Here is a 23,700-nt window from a genome sequence, read left to right as displayed (position 1 = left end):
TGAAGAGATTACCTAAAAACATTACTTTGTGGTCCTGATTATACCAGTGAACACCATTCTTCGATTCCCAAGTCTGAAGAGATATAGGGCAGTTTCAGGCCAGACTTCCTCAGGTAATAATATTGTAGCAGTATGCTCAGTATTTTAAATTGCTTGAATTTATCGTCTTCATGAAATACGATAGCATTTAATGTTGAAACAAAATATCAGGGTTTCTTATGAAGATTAAACATTGGTAGGATCTACACAGTGGTATAGTAACTGGTAGATGCTACACAGTCATCGAACCAGGAACTGTAGAGGCAAGGTTCAGCTCTTTACTTCTTACCAACCATATGACTATAATTTCTTAAGATTAAACACTGGTGGGATTTGTTTTAACTGCCCAAAGTTGTTCTTTTCCAGCATGGAATGTTTTGGTCCTTGTTCCATTGAGTGGTAACTGAAAGACTGATTACATGAAGTGTGGGCAGAGCTACAACGGATAATGCAGTAGTCATACCTATATACTGTGCCTAGTGGATTAGATATTCATCAAGACCGCTTCAATCTTAAGCACTCAGTTACCCTGTCTGCCTGGACTTTTGTGGAACTTGGAAAGTAGCAACCAAGAACTCTGTTATTAATTCAGAAGGGAGTTGATTATGTCTATAGAGGAACAATCTTGGGAGGAACAAAGCTTCTATAGCATATGTATTAACTACAACAAAGCAAAACATTTACAGATAGTTGAAATAAAGGGTTACAGTTGGAGAATATGTTTGAAAAGTCTCTAGTAATCAAGAGCTGTTAACTGGAATTTACTATATAGCACACATTAATAATGTGTTGTTTAAGATCAATATTGTGGTGTGCATGATAATGAAGATGGAAAAATGTTATTGATATTCTCTTTATTTAATGTGTTATATTGCCAGAATGACTGGGTTCAGTCTCTAGGTTGGGTCCTGATTCTGTCACTTGGTAGCTATATGATCTTGGCCAGGTTACTTAATCTTCTTGTGTCTCAGTTTCTCAAGTTTAAATATCCATAATCTGATGATACTTTCTTCTTCTGTGATGCAGCCCTACTTTATTTCCCTTTGACTTTATGCCCCACAGCCCTCTACTTTTTTACTCTTTTTTCACCCTTTTTTTAACTTTATTTCCTACTCAAGTTAAAGACTGTTGCTTAATTTCTTCACCTATACTCTTACCAATTTCTTCAGTTTTCCCACTCTCCTGGTCGTGGTGCTAGGACATGATAAAACCGCAAACATGAATCAATCTGTTAATATTTCCTATGCCTATACTTAGGCTTCTGGAAGGTAAGAAATCACCATACCTATGCAGATTGATACTTAATTTCCAGATTCAACCAGTTCCTCTACAATGGTCATTAATCCTCCTGTTGTGTAGTATTGAACTATTTGACTTAATACCTTTTGAGAGTTTGATGAAAGACATGGGGTCTCTATCCAGAAAAATACAAGAATATACACTTAAAAATTTGCTTGAAAATTTAGGAGATCTTTTGAAGCTCACTCATGGACTTCCTAGAAGTCCTTTATATCCGAGTTGAAAATTCCTGCTCTCGGTATGTATCTGTTCCATCTACCACCACACCTTTTCTCGAATCTTCAAACTCTCCACTCACCTGTTTCCTCCTTTTAACATAGGACCTCCATGTACATTGCAACAGATATAAGAAATTATTCAGCCCACCAACCCTGCAAACCTACTTCCATCCATACCACTTCTCTGCTTCTTTCCTTATGTTACAGTTAAAGAGGAACCTGTCGTGTCCATGCTATGAAACCTAGCTGTCTTTTCCTTAGAGATCTATTTCTGTTTCCTGTCTTCTCTTTAACCTTTGTCTTTAGCGTCTTTATTTTGAGTCACCTTTTAAACTTCCTCAAATCTCTATCATTAAAAAAAAAATCCTCTCCTTCAGCTTCATTTTTCCTTTAGCTGCTGGCTCTCCTTTCTTTTTCCCTTTAGTGCTGGGATACTTAGAGCTACTTTGTGTATTCTCTGACTCCTTATCTGCTGCATTGTGGTGCCTGCTTCCACCAAAGAGACCTCCTTCTGCTAAATCGAGTGGTTAGTTGTACGTCTCCTTAGAGCATTTGGCATGTACTTTATTTTCCACGCTTGAAACCTACTCCTCCAATGAGTCTCCTTGAGTTCTTTGTTTCTGTGTGGTTTATTCTAGATGTCTGTGAGCTGTTCTTCCTCGGTCTGTATCTAAAATGTTAGAAGAGACTCATAAGGGAAATTAGGATCTCTTCTTTTCTCTCTCAAAGAGTCTTCCTAGATCTCATTCATTCTCATAGCTTAAGTGAATATTACCACTATCTACTCTGTTGCTTAAGCAAAAAAAATCTTCCTTGCCCCATATCGATCATCTGCCAAGTTTCGTCAATTCTGTTCCTTACATAGCTATCAAAGTCACCATCTCTTTCACTCTGCACTGCTCCTAGTTAAGGCCTTCATCATAAATTACCCAAACTACTATATAATTTTTAAAATTTAAAGTGTCATAATTACATTTTCTCAAAAGCAGAGCTCTCCTACTATGTGTGGACTATTTCTATAATGGTTGTGTTTCTAATTACAGATAATGGTTACTAAAAATGGCTGTTAAAAGTAGGAAAGGATACTAGGATGTCATTTATCATAATAGTTACGTTCATTAAGTGTTAACTGTGTGCCAGACGCTGATCCAAGTACTTGACACGTATGGGCCTCTTTACTGTTCACAGGAACTCTGTGGGGGTAGACACCGTTTGTTAGTATTCTCCATGTGATAAAGAGAAAACTGAAATACAAAAAGAATGAAAAACTTGTTCGAAGTCTGGTCGCATTATTATTAAGTTGGGGAGCCAGGATTCGCACCCAGCCAGTCTAGCTTTAAAGCCTGAGCTTGTAGTCACTGCTCTAATGCCTCTCATGATACTGTGTTTTGACTCATTAACTATGATTCTAAGATCTAAACTTATAGCTTAGTGATAAAAGTTAGAAAAGAGGATCATAAAATTATTTCATCTAGTTCCTGGATTGAATTTCTGTTAAGGCATTACATGATTTTTATTTCATCCAATAATTATTTATAAAGATCTCTAACAGGCCAGTCAGTATACAGAGTACCAGATTAAAAATAAATGTAGCACCAGTTTTTCAGAAATTATTATGTGTCTATAATTAGGGTAATTACATTTAGAAGATCTTTTTGATGATCTCCTTAAAGTCAGCAACTGTCTTTTTCATCTTTGTTTACCTAGTACCTGGAATGGAGATAGGCGTTTAGCACTTAAATGTTTACTGAATATTCTTATGAGTGCCTTTTATCTTTCCTACTCCTTGTTGCATTGCTTACTTATTGTTTTTATTTTAGTTGAGTTTTGTAAGAAATTGACTTACTTTTTTTTTTTTTAACCTAGGGGATGTCCCACTCTTGTTCAAGCATTGCCAGGCCCTAGCACACAAGTCACTGCAGGCAGCAACCATACGGCAGTACTTTTAATGGATGGACAGGTCTTCACATTTGGAAGTTTTTCTGTAAGGAATTTTTAAAACATTAATAATATTGCATTATACCATTGCCTTATAATTTGTCTATATTAGCTCTTTTTTCTGTTTCCAGAATATAATATAACAATTATATTATAATTGTTACATATGCATATTTCATGCCTTCATCCCCAACACACACTAAACCTGAATGATATTCTTTGAAGTAATTTTCCTTTCTAGCTCAGCATTAGAATTTATTGAATTTAACAGCTTTGTTAGAATTGGACATGTTTATTTCAGATTAAAGTCTTTTAAGCATTCAATAGAGCTAATTCTGTCATAGGAAAGGTTATTTCTCATCTAACTTGTAGAGATGAATTTTTCTTAACATATAGAACTATGCTATTTTGTAACCTTTTAAAAGCCTAGTTTTTTTTATTTGATTTGTTTAAAATTATACTTTCTTTTTTCCTTTTCCACCCTCTGAGTCTATCCGCCTGTCTGTTACATAGGCGCTTGTGCACATTCTCTCCCTCTCTCTGCACCAAAGCTTAAAGAGTGAAAATGCTCTAAGAATTTTGTGTAGTTTGGGCATAGTAGATATCAAGAAAAATCTTTGCGAGACTGTGCTAATACTCTTGTACCATTTCAGACGTGGATAATTACTAAGAACTCTTGAACCTAAGTGTCTGAGATGACATTTACAGCTTTTGATTTTTTAAAAACTGTAAATGTGTACTTAAAATATTTTATTTGAAAATGGTTTCAAACTTACAGAAAGATTGCACAACTAAGAACAGTGTGTAGAATATCTGGTTAGTGTCTTTAACCAGATTCACCTATTGTTAACATTTTGATCCAGCATTTGCTTTATTATTGCACATGTGGCTGTTCTCTCTCTCACACACGCAGTGTGTGTGTATGCACAAATGTGTGTGTGTACGTATGTATATAAAATATATTTTTTTCTCAAATCCTTTGATAATGTCTTGTGTACATTATGGCCCGTTACCTCCTACATACTTTAGTTTGTATTTTGTGAATTGACCTAATAATTATTTTTTGGCATTTCTTTCCCCTCCAATCTAGGATCAGGCATTACATTTGCCTGTTGTGTGTCTTTAGTCTCCTTTAATCTGTAACATTTCTACAGCTATGTATTATCTATTATGACATTGACATTTTTGAAGAGTATATAGTACTGTTTTGAAAAATAGAATCCTCTTCATTTTTGTTTCTCTGATAATGTCGTCATGTTTAGATGCAGGTTGTGCACCCAGGCCAAGATACTCTGTAAGTGATGTTGTGTTTGCCCTCACTGCATCACATGTGAAGGCTCAGAATGTCCATCTGCTCCTCATTGATTATGGACATTTTGATCACCTGATCAAATGTCTGATTTCTGTACTGTTTCTCCTTTGAAACTATAAGCAACCTGTAGGTTGACACTTTTAAGATGCCTGCTTCTCATCAAAATTTCCCCCTAGATTTAGCATTCATTGATCATTCTTTCCTGAGCTAGTCTTTATTATAATGTTTAAAAAATGGTGATTTTTTTCAACTCCAGTAGGCACTTGGCCTTTAAGCAAGAGCCCTCCTTTCCTGTTTACTTGTTTTTCTACTTATTATTGGTATAGACTCAGGTATTTGTATTTTCTTCATTATCATCTTTAATTATTTGGGTGCCTAGATTATCTCCGATTTGGCCAGCAGTAGCCCCTTCAAGTTGGCTCCTGTATTCTTGTGACATGCCCCTTCATTTTTTGGAGCGCTTCCTTTCTTTCCAGCATGACAAGTTGTTCAGGGTTTATTTTGTACAGGCCCTGTATGACTGTCCTAGAATCAGCCATTTCTCCAAGAACCCTGATTCTTTTTAGTGGGGAATAGTATTAGACACTAACTGGGCACTAGAAGTGTTCATTGCTACAGGACGTCTTTGGATCTCTGGTATGCATATATTTATATGTCCACATATATGTATGTATTTTAGAAATCATAGGCCAGGTGTGGTGGCTCATACCTATAATCCCAGCACTTTGGCAGGCCAGTGTAGGAGGATCACTCAAGCCCAGGAGTTTGAGACCAGCCTGGACAACATAGTGAGACCCCATCTCTATTAAAAAAATTAGCTGGTTGTCGTGGCACATGCCAGTGGTCCTAGCTGCTCAGGAGGTTGAGGTAGGAGGATCACTTGAGCCCTGGAGGTCGAGGCTGTAGTGAGAGCTGTGATTCCATCATTGCCCTCTGGCCTGGACAGCAGAGCAAGATCCTGTCTCAAAAAGAAAGAAAAAGAAACAAGCCCACACTGTGACTTCTACTTCCAATCCATTCCCACAAGGTTCTTTCTTACCTGTCCTGTTCTATATTTATGTACTGTCTTCCTCAGTAAGAATCTTTCCTCTCAACAATATCAATATATTTATTTCTCACTTAGTCCCCAGATATGTCTAAAATAGTTTTATATTTGCTTTGCCTGTACAAGTTCAAAAAAACAAACTCACTGAAAGGTCATTCTTGCTCTTTCCCCTCCCACCTGCTCCCCACCCCAAGTCTGAAGGTGTATAGTCAAGCACTGTCCATGAGTGGCCTGGATTCTCTCTCTCACTCCTTTCAGTGGAAATTGTGATTCCTTTGGAATAGAGTGGGGCTCATTTGTTTCAGTTTAAGATTCCCCTCACCCTATCCTTTGATTAAGTTTTATTTCATTTTTAAAATATATAGAACATTTACATGTTGCTAAAAATTAAGTTATACAAAAATTGTATACTCAAGAGGTGTCACTTCCTCCCATATCCTTGACATTCCTGCCTTCCCACACCTTTCACTCCACACTTGGAGGTAATGAATGTCATTGTTTTACAGTTTTTTCTTCTTGTGTTTTTTCTTGTGAAGATATATAAGCATGCAGACACACTATTTTATATATATATATACCTATATATGTATGTATGTGTATACACAGTTATGCACTGTATAACAGTATTTTGGTCAGTGATGGACTGCGTATGCTAAGGTGTTCCCACAAGATTATAATAAGTACTTTGACTATACCTTTTCTATGTTTACATGCAGAAATACTTACTAATGGGTTACAGTTGCCTACAGTATTCAGTACACCAGCATGCTGTACAGGTTGGTAGCCTAGGAGCAATAGGCTACACCATATCGCCTAAGTATGTAGTAGACTATACCGTCTAGGTTTGTATAAGTCCACTCTGATGTTCGCAGCATCACAGAATCACCTAATGACACATATTTCAGAACATATCCCTGTCATTAAGTGACATGTGACTGTACATAAATATATATATTTCCCCTTTCCCGTTTTTTAAAGGTAATAGCCTATATATGCTCTTTTGCACTTTGCTCTTTTCGCTTCAGCATCTCTCCTAGAAATCACTCCATATCAGTTCATAAAGCTCTTCATTTTTTTTTACCTCCATGTAATACCCCATTGTGTGTATATATGATAGTTTATTCATTCAGTTTCTCATGTTTATATATTTACGTGGTTTCCAATACTTTGTAATGGTAGTAGTGAATATTGTTAGAGGTGTATCTTTGAGATAAATTCCTAGAAGTGAGATTACTGTGTTGAAGGTTAATGCATTAATGCGTATGTAGTTTTGTGAGATATTAACAATTCTCCTGTATTTTGCTTTCACACTAACAGTGTATGAGATTGCCTGTTTCCACAGAATTGCCAACAGAATGTGTTGTGGTACCTTTAATTTGTGCCAGTCTGATGGGTGAGGAATGGTCCTGCTTACTTCCAAGTTCCTTTGCCTTTAGTTGGTGCTCTGATCCTCAAAGTTCGGATCCATATTTAGTATTTTGGCATTGAAGGTTAACTTTCTTTTTGGGGGCATGTGTTTCCCTGTGCTTTTTCTAACTTCTTCACACACCTCTGTTCTCCTTCTTAAGAACTTCCCCGTTCGTGCTTTGCACATGCTCAGGTTTGCAGTAGCAGGTGGGTGGAGAGAACTCTTGGAATTTGGCTCTTCTGCTTACAGGAAACATAGAGATCATGACACCCGCTGTCTCCTTCCACTGCTGAAGGTTTGAGTCACATGTAGATTTGTTTGCACAGCATATTTTTGTGTCTTTTGAGGTGGTTATGTGAGTAATAAGATTTGAAGTCAGACAGTCATTGTCCTCCAGTCCCAGCAGTCCTAGTTGTGAACTTTTATGAATTTAAATGTAGCTTATTTATAACCACATTCTGGTCCTTATGGGGTTGTCCAGGTATCTAACACATTTTTGAACTGCTTTTCTTCATATTAGTTGGTAGTAAGGGAATACATATTTGTTTCAATAGTCAATGAAAAAGATAACTTATTTATTTTTCCTCCAAAAGCAGAATATATCCCTGAATATGATATATTTTGCTCACTATTTACTTTTTTTTTTCTTTTTGAGACAGAGTCGCGCTCTGTCATCCAGGCTAGAATGTAGTGGCATGATGATCTCAGCTCACTGAAACCTCCGGCTCCCAGATTCAAGCAATTCTTATGCCTCAGCCTCCCGAGTAGCTGGGATTACAGGCCCATGCCACCACACCCAGCTAATTTTCATGTTTTTAATAGAGACGAGGTTTCACCATGTTGGCCAGGCTGGTCTCAAACACCTGACCTCAGGTGATCCTCCCATCTCGGCCTCCCAAAGTGCTGGGATTACAGGCGTGAGCCACTGCAACTGGCCCCTGTTTACATTTTTGTGCTCTCTTATTTTTGTCAAAAACTAAGGACAGATCTTAAAAGAGTGTGAGAAATAAATGTTGAGTGTTTTGGCTGCTTCTCTAATCATGTGCTTGCCATGTTTCCTTCCCTGGTTCTGTCCAGGGATTGAAGCTCGGTTGCTTCCACAGTTAGTTTGTGGCCGTGTTTTCTTGCTGTGCTACCTGGTGGTTGGATGAGAACGTGACCAGAGTGTTCGCAGTGCTCCAGGCTCCCTTGTTCCAGAATGCTGTGGAGGGAGAGAGGTCCCGAGCCAGGGGTGGAAGAATATCTATTGAGTCAATGTCAGCATTCTTTTATTCTTTTTCAGCTGCAGGCTTACTAGTGAGAAACTTCCTATTACTTTTTAAATTAAACTCTTACCTGACCAGGTCCCTATAGAGAGCCATACTTTTAAACTGGTTAATAGTTATTTACTTAAAATATCATACCTTACCATTGATTGTGCTGTTTATTTTAAAACATAAATGAAATAATTTAGGGACATATCATGTGAAAACAACATTACATATTTTTCTAATTGTATTCACAGTTTCAGTATTTATTTTGGTCTTTTTACTTGGATATTCTCAGATTATATGAGTTCAATAGTGACTTTCTTTTATACTATCAACTTACTGTGTCAAAGTGACTTTTTAAATGAACAATTTGGAATACTAATATTTTAACATATTGTGTGTATTTGTCGTACTTTTCATTTAAATGTAGGTGAAGACAAAGTATTTTGGAGATTCTTCTTGCGTGGAAAATATTTCAAACTTTTTAAAAAAAAATAATGCACTTTTTAAGACTTTCCAGGAATAATAGAAATTATTTTATTACTTTATAAATATTTGGTCCAAATTTCTTACATAGTGTATTTATTTTAAAAACCCAAACTAACAATTGGTGAAAAATAAAGTTTCATAGATTGATTTTTATCTACTGCCTCCTTAACTTTATGAAAATTAGATTGTTTACACAGCAATATTGCTAATATGGTTTCTTTAATCTTTTAGAAAGGACAACTGGGCAGACCAATTTTGGATGTGCCATATTGGAATGCAAAGCCAGCTCCCATGCCTAACATTGGATCAAAATATGGAAGAAAAGCTACTTGGATAGGTGCAAGTGGGGACCAAACTTTTTTACGAATTGATGAAGCACTTATTAATTCTCATGTACTTGCTACATCAGAAATTTTTGCCAGTAAACACATAATAGGTAATACCAGAAATAAACAAATGCCCCTTCCAAACTCTTGTCTTGATTGATAGTAAATGGTTTATCTTTCCCTGTAATGAAATGTACTTTTGTAGCTTTTTGTTTTCTTTCTGCTCAAAGAAATTTAAACAAAGCCTGTAAATGTCTCCGTTTATATGTGTCTCTGTGCTGAAAGAATGGAATAATTGGGAGATCTGGAAACCACAGTATTTGTGAGCTAGACAGTGGTAGAACTATAAACTAAATTCTAGTAGGATAAAATCCATATTAGAGTAAGAGAGTTTTATGCATTGTTTCTTGCTAAATAAATGTTAGAAATTAATTTTTATGGGAGGTTATATAAATCCAACTTTGAAATTTCACGAAGACCAACTTATCAATCTGTACTCTGTCCATGATACTGTGAATAATTATATAATAGAGTGGTATAGCAAGAGATTAGGAGCATGTGTTGTGGATTTAGACATCTTGAGGTTTTAGTCCTAATTCTCCCACTTAAAGATTTTTTAATTACTTAGCCTCTTTTATTCTCTGCTTATTCACCTCAGAAATGGAGATAATACTACTTTATGGGTTTTGGAGAATTTAAAAGGGTAATATATATTAAAATTATATATAAATATTTTTTTCTTAAGGCTTGGTACCTGCTTCTATATCAGAACCTCCTCCATTTAAATGCCTTCTGATAAATAAAGTGGATGGGAGTTGTAAAACTTTTAATGACTCAGAACAAGAGGATCTGCAAGGATTTGGTGTGTGTCTTGATCCTGTATATGATGTAATTTGGAGGTAAGCATCTCAGTTTATAAAATAGTCAATAAGTTTTGATGCAGTTATACTCTTATGGTAATATAAACTTTATTTACAGGCGGACTTTTCACATGTGAGTACTCTCCTGTTTATCTAATAACTGCAATTCTGTCTCAGTGATTCACAGGGACCTTTATACTATAGCATAGTGGTTAAGAGCATGCATTTTGAGCAACACTACCTAGGTTTATCCCAGCTCCACAACTTGCTTTCTGTGTCACCCTGGAGAAGTTACTTTGACTGTGTGCCTCAGTTTTCTCATTTATGAAATGGGGATGCTAATACTACAAAAGTGCATCCTAGGTGCCATAGAAGTGTTTGCTATTATCGTTATAATTATTAATTTTACTGTTGAGAGTTCTGTTGTTATTTTTAGTCTGTCATCAATCCTGTTTATATTGTATAGAATTCATTCTATTTTTTGTTCTCATAATTATTATTAACTATGAGGAGGAAATTATGCCAAAGACAATAAAGAATAAAGAAGATAATTGAGCTTGCCCTTTAAGAATGTGCATTAAAAAATACTCTTACTGGTAGAGAAATATACAGGATTATATGCATTCTGGAAATTATAAAAACATAGAGATAAATAAGGCACAAAAGAGACTCAAGAAATTATGTTGCATTTGTTTGAAATTTATTGTGGTGCTGGGCCGGGTGCGGTGGCTCACGCCTGTAATCCCAGCACTTTGGGAGGCCAAGGCGGGCAGATCACGAGGTCAGGAGATCGAGACCATCCTGGCTAACACAGTGAAACCCTGTCTCTACTAAAAATACGAAAAATTAGCCGGGCGTGGTGGCGGGCACCTGTAGTCCCAGCTACTCGGGAGGCTGAGGCAGGAGAATGGCGTGAACCTGGGAGGCGGAATTTGCAGTGAGCCGAGATCGCACCACTGCACTCCAGCCTGGGCGAGACTCCGTCTCAAAAAAAAAAAAAAAAAAGAAAAAAAATTATTGTGGTGCTTTATATACAAAATGAATAAATAAGTTACCCTTCTTAGTGTTTCTAGCTTTGGATACTAATAGGAGGTGTACCCTGCCATCACCACAGTGGCTCATCACAGGGCTGAGCACTTCTTTCCTTTTGCGGCCGGCCTTAGTAGGCAAGATTCCAGTAAGTTGAAAGGTTGAAGTAGTGTGAGTGAGGAGACTTTTTCTCTGTCTTCCTTCTTCTACCCATGCCTGATTGCATTCTCATCAGACAGCCAAGTTCTAAGAGGCCATGTGGTAGCAATGGGATAGATGATCTCAAATGTCTTGCCAACTCCTTGATAATTTTCTTCCGTGTTCCAAAATAGAGATTAATAATGAGGCTTGCATTCAGAGTGAAGAGACTGCTGCACTTCCCAGGTTGCTGGCCAGCTTCCTCTCTTATTTGGGCATTTTATGAGAAGGCGTAGTGGCCAGTATTGAGTTGAGTACATCTCAAATCAATTACATCTCCCTGGCAGCATTGTGCAGGGTAGATGAAATAACAAGAGACTATGGGTGAGTGGTCTTTTGTGATCATTCTTATGAAGACATGAGGTATTAAGAACCAAAGTTAGAATGGTCACAGTGGGATAGAATGGAGGGGATAGAGAGGAGAAAAGATGTAAAGATAGAATTGGCTGCAGTTACTTACCGATCAGAAGTCAATGTTCAAGAGACTTAGTTACCAAAGAGCAGGCTCTGGTTTGGACTTAGGTGTAAATTGATGTTTCACTGTTTTGTAGTTCTTACATGTTTTATTTTTAAATGAAGTAAATTTGCATTAGCAAAACAAAAATAAAAATTGGCAGTGTGGAATCTGTTTCTGGATGCGTTCACTAAGTTAGCAATAACAGTATAACTAAGTGTAACAGTAAAAACTTACTTGAACTAGAACCATTTCCCTGGGGTCTTAACAGAACTCTCAAGTATGATGTTCAGCTGGTTGAACCTTGTCTTTTCCATTTATGGTAGTAGCAATGGGACAGATGATCTCAAATGCCCTGCCAGCTCCTTGATCAATTTCTCCATTGTTGGAAAACAGAGATTAAGAGATGTTTTGGTAAAACAGCTGAGAGGTATTTTTCTTTAAATCAGGATCAGAATTTCTGTTATCCTGACTTCTGGCTGCTTTGTGTCTTTTGTGTTTTTCAATGGGGCACTTAAATTTTATAATTATCATATGCATTGCACATCCAATATTAGCTTACTTTGACTTTCCTTCTGGCCTGCATCTGCTTCATTTTATATTCTTTAGGAGCCAACTTTGCCTGAGTAATTAGAAACAACATCTATAAAGAGCAGATAAATGTTAAGAACACCTGTTTTATTTCCCACATACAAATTTACACAAATAATATGTGAATTTGTGTTATTTTTTAAAAAACAAAGCAAAAATACATACAGGAAAAAGGATGGTCATACTCTGTATCTGTTTCTTTTCCCATACCGAATTCCACTAGCCTTCTCTGTGGATCACAAGTATGAAGTTTGATTTATATCGTCTGACACCTTTTAAAATGCATGTATTTTTCTTTTTATGTAAATAAAAACATACCTACTCTAAAAGTTAGATTTTTTGCTCAAAAATAATTTAGAGATCTTTCCAAGTCAGTATTTAAAGAACAGCTTCATTATTAAAATTGTGGAATTCTGTAGTCTGGGTATACCAAATATACTTAACTGTTTGCCCATCAGTGAACATTTTAGATTTTTTTTAATATTACAATATTACCTACAATGCTACAGTGAACAAATACACAGGTATCTACACACAGAGTTTTACACACATGTGGAAGTATTTCTGCAAGCTAGCTTTTAAAATGTAGAATTGCTGAGTTAAAAGATAGGCTCACAGAATTGTAAAATGACTGAGGTAAGTCTGAATCACTTTAGAAGTTTATTTTTCCAAGGTTGAGGAGATGCCTGGGAAGAAAAGACAAGCCACAGCAGGATCTGTGCCCTGTACTTTTTCTGAAGAGGTTTGAGGCCTTCAGCATTTAAAGAGGAAAAGAGAGCAGGAGGAGAAAAGGAAAAGAAAAAATGAGAGGATGTGGTCACATTCTTGTAAGGTTTTGATTAGGCTTACTGAATCCACATGTTGCACATGAAAAGGAAGGGGTAGAGGGAACAGTGAATTTTGTATTTGGAGTTAAAGTAAACATAGAGTAGAGGAAGCAGTCAAATACTCATTCATCTGGGGCTGGGGCGGGTGGGGCTTGGTGGGGGCATGGGCAGATAATTTCTAGTATCTTCTTGTCTCTTACCATGAATTTTCCAGAACCAAAAAGAGACTTGAATCCACGGATATTAGAACCTATGTGTTTCTATTATTTACCATCAAGAGAGTTAGTGAAACTGTTGAATACTAAAGACCAAGGGGAAATCTTAAAAGCAACCAGAGAGAAAAGAATGATTACCTAAACAATGAGATCAACAGAACTTCCCAAAAGCAATAATGCAATAATATTAATGCTACTAGTTATAGAAGCTACTATCATATAATTTATTTTCTCCCAAATGCTATTTTAAGTGCTTTTTAAAAATAATTTAAAATTTTTTAATTGTGGTAAAAAACAGTATAAAATTTGCCATCTTAATCATTTTGAAAGTCTGCAGTCAGTGGTGTTTAGTGTATTTATGTTATTGTGAAATAGATCATCAGAACTTTTTTTGCTTGGAAAACTGAGACTCTATATTTATTAAACAATAGCTTGCATCCCTCACTTCCCGACCCCTAAAAGAGGTCAAGAAGTGGAGATCGTTTTTTGAAGTTTTTGTTACAAAAGAGATCAGAGAAATGGGATGATGAAGACGTTGTGGGTTCCTAATAGTTTTTAATTGGTTTTTACTGTTTATTCATATGGTTGAACATCCACATCCATTCTATCTGTGCTTCCTTTCTATGGATAGCATTCCATGTCCTTGCCAATTTTTGCTATGGATTGATTGTTTCTAGCTCTTATACATTGAGGATATTGTAGCTGTGTCTCACATGTACACTTCACATTTTTCTTCAACTTGTCGTTTGTCTTTAAACTTTTTTAATGGGGTATTTGTTGAGTTTCATATTTATATGTATGTATCAAAACTTTATACAGTCAAGTATTATAATCTACATTACTATTTTCTGTATTAAGTATTATAATCTACATTACTATTTTCAAATTATTTCACTTTTAGTGATATAGTTTTTTTATATGTTTAGCTTAGATCCAGAAGATAATGAGCTACATTTGTCCTCTTTAAGCTGACTATATTATTTATTCTCTTTGTATCATCAGTTATGTTTTAGGAATTTTTTTTAAAAACAAAACCACATTGAGGTGCTGTAATTATTCTTTTTCTTTAAAGGTTTCGACCAAATACTAGAGAGCTGTGGTGTTACAATGCGGTGGTTGCTGATGCCCGGCTTCCCTCTGCAGCAGACATGCAGTCCAGATGTAGTATCCTAAGTCCTGAACTTGCCTTACCAACAGGATCAAGGGCCCTCACTACCCGATCTCATGCAGCTTTGCACATTTTAGGTAGGGTTGCGATTTGATGTACCGTTAATTCACATTAATGTGTGCTGTCCAGGGTTTTTTTTTAGAGTATTTAAATTTATATGTAATTCTGTCTTGTTTGTTAAATAATAATAATGTACAAAATAAGTTAAATCCTCTATGAGGCTAATTCCACAGAAAACAATACATGAGACCTGTACTAACACTATCAAAGATTTATGTATGCCCAATTGTTTAATTTTCACAGAGGTAGACCCTTAAAAATAATGTTTTTGCTCAACTTGAATGTATAAACTTTTAAAGATATGATAAAATGTTCAAGTATATAATATTTAATTTATGTATATTATGTTAAATAAATTCTATAAAATAGAATTAATTTTATATACATCTTCTGTTTCTTCTTATATAACACAGTTTTCCACAGCATATCAACTTCATTCTTATTTAATTACTTTGAGATGTAGTACTTATTTAATTACTTTGAGATGTAGTGCAATATATTTATTTTGTAGCTGGAAATTTTATATCACTCTACGTAACTGTGTATTTTGTTGCTTTTAAAAATGATCCTTAAAAAGACTCATTTTAAGACTCTAGCACTTGCAGGTGTGAAATCATATTCCTAAATATAATTACTATATCATAAATATAACTCCTTGTTTCTTTTTTCTCAAATTTCATTTTGGTTTCTATTGTAGACATCCAACACTAGTGTTGATTAAGTTTGTGTGACACTAATGTGTCTTCCTCAAATAGCACTTTAAGAATCAAACTAATTTGGAGTTTCATAAAAGGAAGAACCTTGTAAGAATTCAAAGGTTAAGTGATTTCAACTTTTCAGAGATCCAGTTTTGTGTAAAAGGTTGTCGTATGGCAAGTTTAAATATGATCATTAATCAGACAAGGGATAATTTGTATTGGTTTTAAGCATTCTTCCATGAAATGATGTTTAAAGCTTGGAGTAATATTCTGAGTTTATTTATTTTAATTTATCCCCTATAGCATTTAATGTCATCAATACCATAGGACATTTTCATTTCAAGGAGTTAAATTTTGTTTGTTTGTTGTTTTAGGTTGTCTTGATACCTTGGCAGCTATGCAGGACTTAAAAATGGGTGTTGCAAGTACAGAGGAAGAGACTCAAGCAGTAATGAAGGTTTATTCTAAAGAAGATTATAGTGTGGTAAACAGGTTTGAAAGTATGTATACTTCGGTTTAGGAAATATTGTCTTACAACTGAAATATATATGGATCTTTTAAAACATAGATTATGATTTATATATTCTAGGTCATGGAGGAGGCTGGGGTTATTCTGCCCATTCAGTAGAAGCTATACGTTTCAGTGCCGACACTGATATTTTACTTGGTGGTCTTGGTCTGTTTGGAGGTAGAGGAGAATATACTGCTAAAATTAAGGTAAAGTTCATCAACAATTTTGTCCTTTTTTGTTTGAACATACTGATTTTGACTTAATTTATTATTTTATTATTTAATGTCTAATTTTTTTCCTTTTTAACTGGGTTTATTTTGTTTTTAATGCTTCTTTTTAAAAAGCGATAGAGAAAACATTGCTAAAATCGAATACAGTAATACTAATTTTTTTTAAATTTATGTATTTATTATTATTATACTTTAAGTTTTAGCGTACATGTGCACAATGTGCAGGTTAGTTACATATGTATACATGTGCCATGCTGATGCGCTGCACCCACTAACTTGTCATCTAGCATTAGGTATATCTCCCAATGCTATCCCTCCCCCCTCCCCCCACCCCACAACAGTCTCCAGAGTGTGATGTTCCCCTTCCTGTGTCCATGTGTTCTCATTGTTCAGTTCCCACTTATAAGTGAGAATATGCAGTGTTTGGTTTTTTGTTCTTGCGATAGTTTACTGAGAATGATGATTTCCAATTTCATCCATATCCCTACAAAGGACATGAACTCATCCTCTTTTATGGCTGCATAGTATTCCATGGTGTATATGTGCCACATTTTCTTAATCCAGTCTATCATTGTTGGACATTTGGGTTGGTTTCAAGTCTTTGCTATTGTGAATAATGCCGCAATAAACATACGTGTGCATGTGTCTTTATAGCAGCATGATTTATAGTCCTTTGGGTATATACCCAGTAATGGGATGGCTGGGTCAAATGGTATTTCTAGTTCTAGATCCCTGAGGAATCGCCACACTGACTTCCACAATGGTTGAACTAGTTTACAGTCCCACCAGCAGTGTAAAAGTGTTCCTATTTCTCCACATCCTCTCCAGCACCTGTTGTTTCCTGACTTTTTAATGATTGCCATTCTAACTGGTGTGAGATGGTATCTCATTGTGGTTTTGATTTGCATGTCTCTGATGGCCAGTGATGGTGAGCATTTTTTCATGTGTTTTTTGGCTGCATAAATGTCTTCTTTTGAGAAGTGTCTGTTCATGTCCTTCGCCCACTTTTTGATGGGGTTGTTTGTTTTTTTTCTTGTAAATTTGTTTGAGTTCATTGTAGATTCTGGATATTAGCCCTTTGTCAGATGAGTAGGTTGCGAAAATTTTCTCCCATTTTGTAGGTTGCCTGTTCACTCTGATGGTAGTTTCTTTTGCTGTGCAGAAGCTCTTTAGTTTAATTAGATCCCATTTGTCAATTTTGTCTTTTGTTGCCATTGCTTTTGGTGTTTTAGACATGAAGTCCTTGCCCATGCCTATGTCCTGAATGGTAATGCCTAGGTTTTCTTGTAGGGTTTTTATGGTTTTAGGTCTAACGTTTAAGTCTTTAATCCATCTTGAATTGATTTTTGTGTAAGGTGTAAGGAAGGGATCCAGTTTCAGCTTTCTACATATGGCTAGCCAGTTTTCCCAGCACCATTTATTAAATAGGGAATCCTTTCCCCATTTCTTGTTTTTCTCAGGTTTGTCAAAGATCAGATAGTTGTAGATATGTGGCATTATTTCTGAGGGCTCTGTTCTGTTCCATTGATCTATATCTCTTTTTTGGTACCAGTACCATGCTGTTTTGGTTACTGTAGCCTTGTAGTATAGTTTGAAGTCAGGTAGTGTGATGCCTCCAGCTTTGTTCTTTTGGCTTAGGATTGACTTGGTCATGCGGGCTCTTTTTTGGTTCCATATGAACTTTAAAGTAGTTTTTTCCAATTCTGTGAAGAAAGTCATTGGTAGCTTGATGGGGATGGCATTGAATCTGTAAATTACCTTGGGCAGTATGGCCATTTTCACGATATTGATTCTTCCTACCCATGAGCATGGAATGTTCTTCCATTTGTTTGTATCCTCTTTTATTTCCTTGAGCAGTGGTTTGTAGTTCTCCTTGAAGAGGTCCTTCACATCCCTTGTAAGTTGGATTCCTAGGTATTTTATTTTCTTTGAAGCAATTGTGAATGGGAGTTCACTCATGATTTGGCTCTCTGTTTGTCTGTTGTTGGTGTATAAGAATGCTTATGATTTTTGTACATTGATTTTGTATCCTGAGACTTTGCTGAAGTTGTTTATCAGCTTAAGGAGGTTTTGGGCTGAGACAATGGGGTTTTCTAGATATACAATCATGTCGTCTGCAAACAGGGACAATTTGACTTCCTCTTTTCCTAATTGAATACCCTTTATTTCCTTCTCCTGCCTAATTGCCCTGGCCAGAACTTCCAACACTATGTTGAATAGGAGCGGTGAGAGAGGGCATCCCTGTCTTGTGCCAGTTTTCAAAGGGAATGCTTCCAGTTTTTGCCCATTCAGTATGATATTGGCTGTGGGTTTGTCATAGATAGCTCTTATTATTTTGAAATACGTCCCATGAATACCTAATTTATTGAGAGTTTTTAGCATGAAGGGTTGTTGAATTTTGTCAAAGGCCTTTTCTGCATCTGTTCAGATAATCCTGTGGTTTTTGTCTTTGGTTCTGTTTATATGCTGGATTACATTTATTGATTTGCGTATATTGAACCATCCTTGCATCCCCGGGATGAAGCCCACTTGATCATGGTGGATAAGCTTTTTGATGTGCTGCTGGATTCGTTTTGCCAGTATTTGAAGATTTTTGCATCAATGTTCATCAAGGATATTGGTCTAAAATTCTCTTTTTTGGTTGTGTCTCTGCCCGGCTTTGGTATCAGGATGATGCTGGCCTCATAAAATGAGTTAGGGAGGATTCCCTCTTTTTCTATTGAGTGGAATAGTTTCAGAAGGAATGGTACCAGTTCCTCCTTGTATCTCTGGTAGAATTCGGCTGTGAATCCATCTGGTCCTGGACTCTTTGTGGTTGGTAAGCTGTTGATTATTGCCACAATTTCAGATCCTGTTATTGGTCTATTCAGAGATTCAACTTCTTCCTGGTTTAGTCTTGGGAGAGTGTATGTGTCGAGGAATTTATCCATTTCTTCTAGATTTTCTAGTTTATTTGTGTAGAGGATTTTGTAGTATTCTCTGATGGTAGTTTGTATTTCTGTGGGATCGGTGGTGATATCCCCTTTATCATTTTTTATTGCGTCTATTTGATTATTCTCTCTTTTTTTCTTTATTAGTCTTGTTAGCGGTCTATCAATTTTGTTGATCCTTTCAAAAAACCAGCTCCTGGATTCATTAATTTTTTGAAGGGTTTTTTGTGTCTCTATTTCCTTCAGTTCTGCTCTGATTTTAGTTATTTCTTGCCTTCTGCTAGCTTTTGAATGTGTTTGCTCTTGCTTTTCTAGTTCCTTTAATTATGATGTTAGGGTGTCAAGTTTGGATCTTTCCTCCTTCCTCTTGTGGGCATTTAGTGCTATAAATTTCCCTCTACACACTGCTTTGAATGCGTCCCAGAGATTCTGGTATGTTGTGTCTTTGTTCTCGTTGGTTTCAAAGAACATCTTTATTTCTGCCTTCATTTCATTGTGTACTCAGTAGTCATTCAGGAGCAGGTTGTTCAGTTTCCATGTAGTTGAGCGGTTTTGAGTAAGATTCTTAATCCTGAGTTCTAGTTTGATTGCACTGTGGTCTGAGAGATAGTTTGTTATAATTTCTGTTCTTTTACATTTGCTGAGGAGAGCTTTACTTCCAAGTATGTGGTCAATTTTGGAATAGGTGTGGTGTGGTGCTGAAAAAAATGTATATTCTGTTGATTTGGGGTGGAGAGTTCTGTACATGTCTATTAGGTCTGCTTGGTGTAGAGCTGAGTTCAATTCCTGGGTATCCTTGTTGACTTTCTGTCTCGTTGATCTGTCTGATGTTGACAGTGGGGTGTTAAAGTCTCCCATTATTAATGTGTGGGAGTCTAAGTCTCTTTGTAGGTCACTCAGGACTTGCTTTATGAATCTGGGTGCTCCTGTATTGAGTGCATATATATTTAGGATAGTTAGCTCTTCTTGTTGAATTGATCCCTTTACCATTATGTAATGGCCTTCTTTGTCTCTTTTGATCTTTGTTGATTTAAAGTCTGTTTTATCAGAGACTAGGATTGCAACCCCTGCCTTTTTTTGTTTTCCATTTGCTTGGTAGATCTTCCTCCATCCTTTTATTTTGAGCCTATGTGTGTCTCTGCACATGAGATGGGTTTCCTGAATACAGCACACTGATGGGTCTTGACTCTTTATCCAATTTGCCAGTCTGTGTCTTTTAATTGGAAAATTTAGTCCATTTACATTTAAAGGTAATATTGTTATGTGTGAATTTGATCCTGTCATTATGATGTTAGCTGGTTATTTTGCTCGTTAATTGATGCAGTTTCTTCCTAGTCTCGATGGTCTTTACATTTTGGCATGATTTTGCAGTGGCTGGTACCGGTTGTTCCTTTCCATGTTTAGCACTTCCTTCAGGAGCTCTTTTAGGTCAGGCCTGGTGGTGACAAAATCTCTCAGCATTTGCTTGTCTGTAAAGTATTTTATTTCTCCTTCACTTATGAAGCTTAGTTTGGCTGGATATGAAATTCTGGGTTGGAAATTCTTTTCTTTAAGAATGTTGAATATTGGCCCCCACTCTCTTCTGGCTCGTAGAGTTTCTGCCGAGAGATCCGCTGTTAGTCTGATGGGCTTCCCTTTGAGGGTAACCCGACCTTTCTCTCTGGCTGCCCTTAACATTTTTTCCTTCATTTCAACTTTGGTAAATCTGACAATTATGTGCCTTGGAGTTGCTCTTCTCAAGGAGTATCTTTGTGGCATTCTCTGTATTTCCTGAATCTGAATGTTGGCCTGCCTTGCTAGATTGGGGAAGTTCTCCTGGATAATATCCTGCATAGTGTTTTCCAACTTGGTTCCATTCTCCCCGTCACTTTCAGGTACACCAATCAGACGTAGATTTGGTCTTTTCACATAGTCCCATATTTCTTGGAGGCTTTGTTCTTTTCTTTTTATTCTTTTTTCTCTAAACTTCCCTTCTCACTTCATTTCATTTATTTCATCTTCCATTGCTGATACCCTTTCTTCCAGTTGATCGTATCGGCTCCTGAGGCTTCTGCATTCTTCACGTAGTTCTTGAGCCTTGGTTTTCAGCTCCGTCAGCTCCTTTTAGCACTTCTCTGTATTGGTTATTCTAGTTATACATTCTTCTAAATTTTTTTCAAAGTTTTCAACTTCTTTGCCTTTGGTTTGAATGTCCTCCCGTAGCTCAGAGTAATTTGATCATCTGAAGCCTTCTTCTCTCAGCTCGTCAAAGTCATTCTCCGTCCAGCTTTGTTCCATTGCTGGTGAGGAACTGTGTTCCTTTGGAGGAGGAGAGTTGCTCTGCTTTTTAGAGTTTCCAGTTTTTCTGCTCTGTTTTTTCCCCATCTTTGTGGTTTTATCGACTTTTGGTCTTTGATGATGGTGATGTACAGATGGGTTTTTGGTGTGGATGTCATTTCTGTTTGTTAGTTTTCCTTTTAACACACAGGACCCTCAGCTGCAGGTCTGTTGGAGTACCAGGCCGTGTGAGGTGTCAGTGTGCCCCTGCTGGGGGGTGCCTCCCAGTTAGGCTGCTCGAGGGTCAGGGGTCAGGGACCCACTTGAGGAGGCAGTCTGCCCTTTCTCAGATCTCCAGCTGTGTGCTGGGAGAACCACTGCTCTCTTCAAAGCTGTCAGACAGGGACATTTAAGTCTGCAGAGGTTACTGCTGTCTTTTTGTTTGTCTGTGCCCTGCCCCCAGAGGTGGAGCCTACAGAGGCAGGCAGGCCTCCTTGAGCTGTGGTGGGCTCCACCCGGTTCGAGCTTCCCAGCTGCTTTGTTTACCTAAGCAAGCCTGGGCAATGGCGGGCACCCCTCCCCCAGCCTCGCTGCCACCTTGCAGTTTGATCTCAGACTGCTGTGCTAGCAATCAGCGAGACTGCGTGGGCGTAGGACCCTCCGAGTCAGGTGCAGGATATAATCTCCTGGTGTGCCGTTTTTTAAGCCCGTCAGAAAAGCGCAGTATTCGGGTGGGAGTGACCCGATTTTCCAGGTACCGTCTGTCACCCCTTTCTTTGACTAGGAAAGGGAACTCCCTGACCCCTTGCGCTTCCCGAGTGAGGCAATGCCTCGCCCTGCTTCAGCTCGCGCACGGTGCGCACACCCACTGTCCTGCGCCCACTGTGTGGCACTCCCTAGTGAGATGAACCTGGTACCTCAGATGGAAATGCAGCAATCACCCGTCTTCTGCGTTGCTCACGCTGGGAGCTGTAGACCGGAGCTGTTCCTATTCGGCCGTCTTGCCTCCTCGCCCCCTACAGTAATACTAAATTAATAACTCATTAAAAAAATCAAAATTCTGTAAGAAGGGAAGAAATGAAAGGAAAATTATTTTCAACAATTTACGACTGAAGAAAGACTATATCTCAGTCCTTTCTGTGGAACTTCTGGTGGCCTAGCAATACCAGTGCCTTTTTATGTGGCTACTTTCTTATAGCCATTTTAATGACAGAGGAGGCACAACTGTTTAGGGACATTTTGATGTAGTATGTAAAGAGACATCTTCACCCCAGGAGTGGAGAACGGGATGAGTGAGAGATAGTGTTAGGGGAGGATTCCATCTGGTAGGCAAACTAAAAATCATTGAGAGTCATATGTTACCACACCTATTCGTATCCAAAAGGGCCAACAAATTATCCTAAACAAAGTATATGTTCATTCTTTGAATATTCACTAATAGCTTGAATGTTCTGCTTCTCAAATTACCTGATTTTGCTCTAAAAGTGAAAGAGAAAACTATAGTTTCTGCCTGAATTTCAATAGCAGGCTTCACAAAAAAATCTCGATTAAATGTCATCTGTTCAGGAGGTATTTTCTTAGTTCTCTCAATAATATCTAAAAATGATACCAATATGTTAACACTCTTCTTCATAATGATGGTTTCCAAGGACATTCCCCATGGAGGCCCAACCAGAACTGACAAACTTAAAGAAATATTTGCTTATTTCTGGTTATAGTTGGAATACATGCTAAAAAAGCAGATAATGTAAGAATGAATAAAGTAAAAATTTAAAGCTCCTATAGTTATGTGGAGTATAGTGATAGAATAATGATTAAGGACTCTTGTAGCACATATATTTTGATAATAAGAAAAATAGTAGTTTGGCTCATTTCAGTGCAACTGCTTTAAAATGGTTATTTTAGGATGTCTTGATTCATCCTCACATTAGAGAAGCAACCTCAATGTGTTATGTAGTTCTACTTGACAATGTCTAATAAGCTCATCAGGAGGATATATTTTTTTCTAGCTCTAAAAGATTTTTTCTTTTCGGAATAGTGAACAACGTAGTGGACCTTATCTTCAAACACTGTAGTATATAGAATTATGGAGGCCTTCCATATATGTTGTTTTTATATTGGCCCTATTTTTTTTTTTCAAACTCAAATTTTACCTCACTCCTCCTATCGTCTGGAAATGATCTTGCCTTTTGTATTCAATTATCCAGTGAGTGGGCTAAGGCCTTTCAACAGTAGTCAGTCTTTTTTTTTCCTTCCCTTCACCTCTCTGTAATGTATACATTTGTTAAGCCCTTTTGTATTTTTTTGTTTTGTTTTGTTTTGTTTTGTTTTCATACCTCTAGTTGTTTC

General features: G+C 37.0%; 1 protein-coding gene across 23 annotated transcripts in view; it reads left to right on the top strand.

Annotated features, from left to right (window-relative positions):
- Window positions 1-23,700, top strand: part of MYCBP2 (MYC binding protein 2) — a 282,961-nt gene that overhangs the window by 106,184 nt on the left and 153,077 nt on the right. For all 23 annotated transcript variants that reach the window (XM_063792229.1, XM_063792227.1, XM_009427092.5 and 20 more), the window contains 6 exons: window positions 3,423-3,540; window positions 9,230-9,434; window positions 10,070-10,223; window positions 14,571-14,743; window positions 15,799-15,924; window positions 16,014-16,141. In XM_063792229.1, the coding sequence (XP_063648299.1) occupies window positions 3,423-3,540; window positions 9,230-9,434; window positions 10,070-10,223; window positions 14,571-14,743; window positions 15,799-15,924; window positions 16,014-16,141 (904 nt within the window). The remainder of the gene's footprint in view (window positions 1-3,422; window positions 3,541-9,229; window positions 9,435-10,069; window positions 10,224-14,570; window positions 14,744-15,798; window positions 15,925-16,013; window positions 16,142-23,700) is intronic.

This window comes from Pan troglodytes, chromosome 14 (assembly GCF_028858775.2).
Source record: "Pan troglodytes isolate AG18354 chromosome 14, NHGRI_mPanTro3-v2.0_pri, whole genome shotgun sequence".
In the NCBI taxonomy this organism is placed as follows: Eukaryota; Metazoa; Chordata; class Mammalia; order Primates; family Hominidae; genus Pan; species Pan troglodytes.
This window is presented reverse-complemented; position numbering and strand designations above follow the sequence as displayed.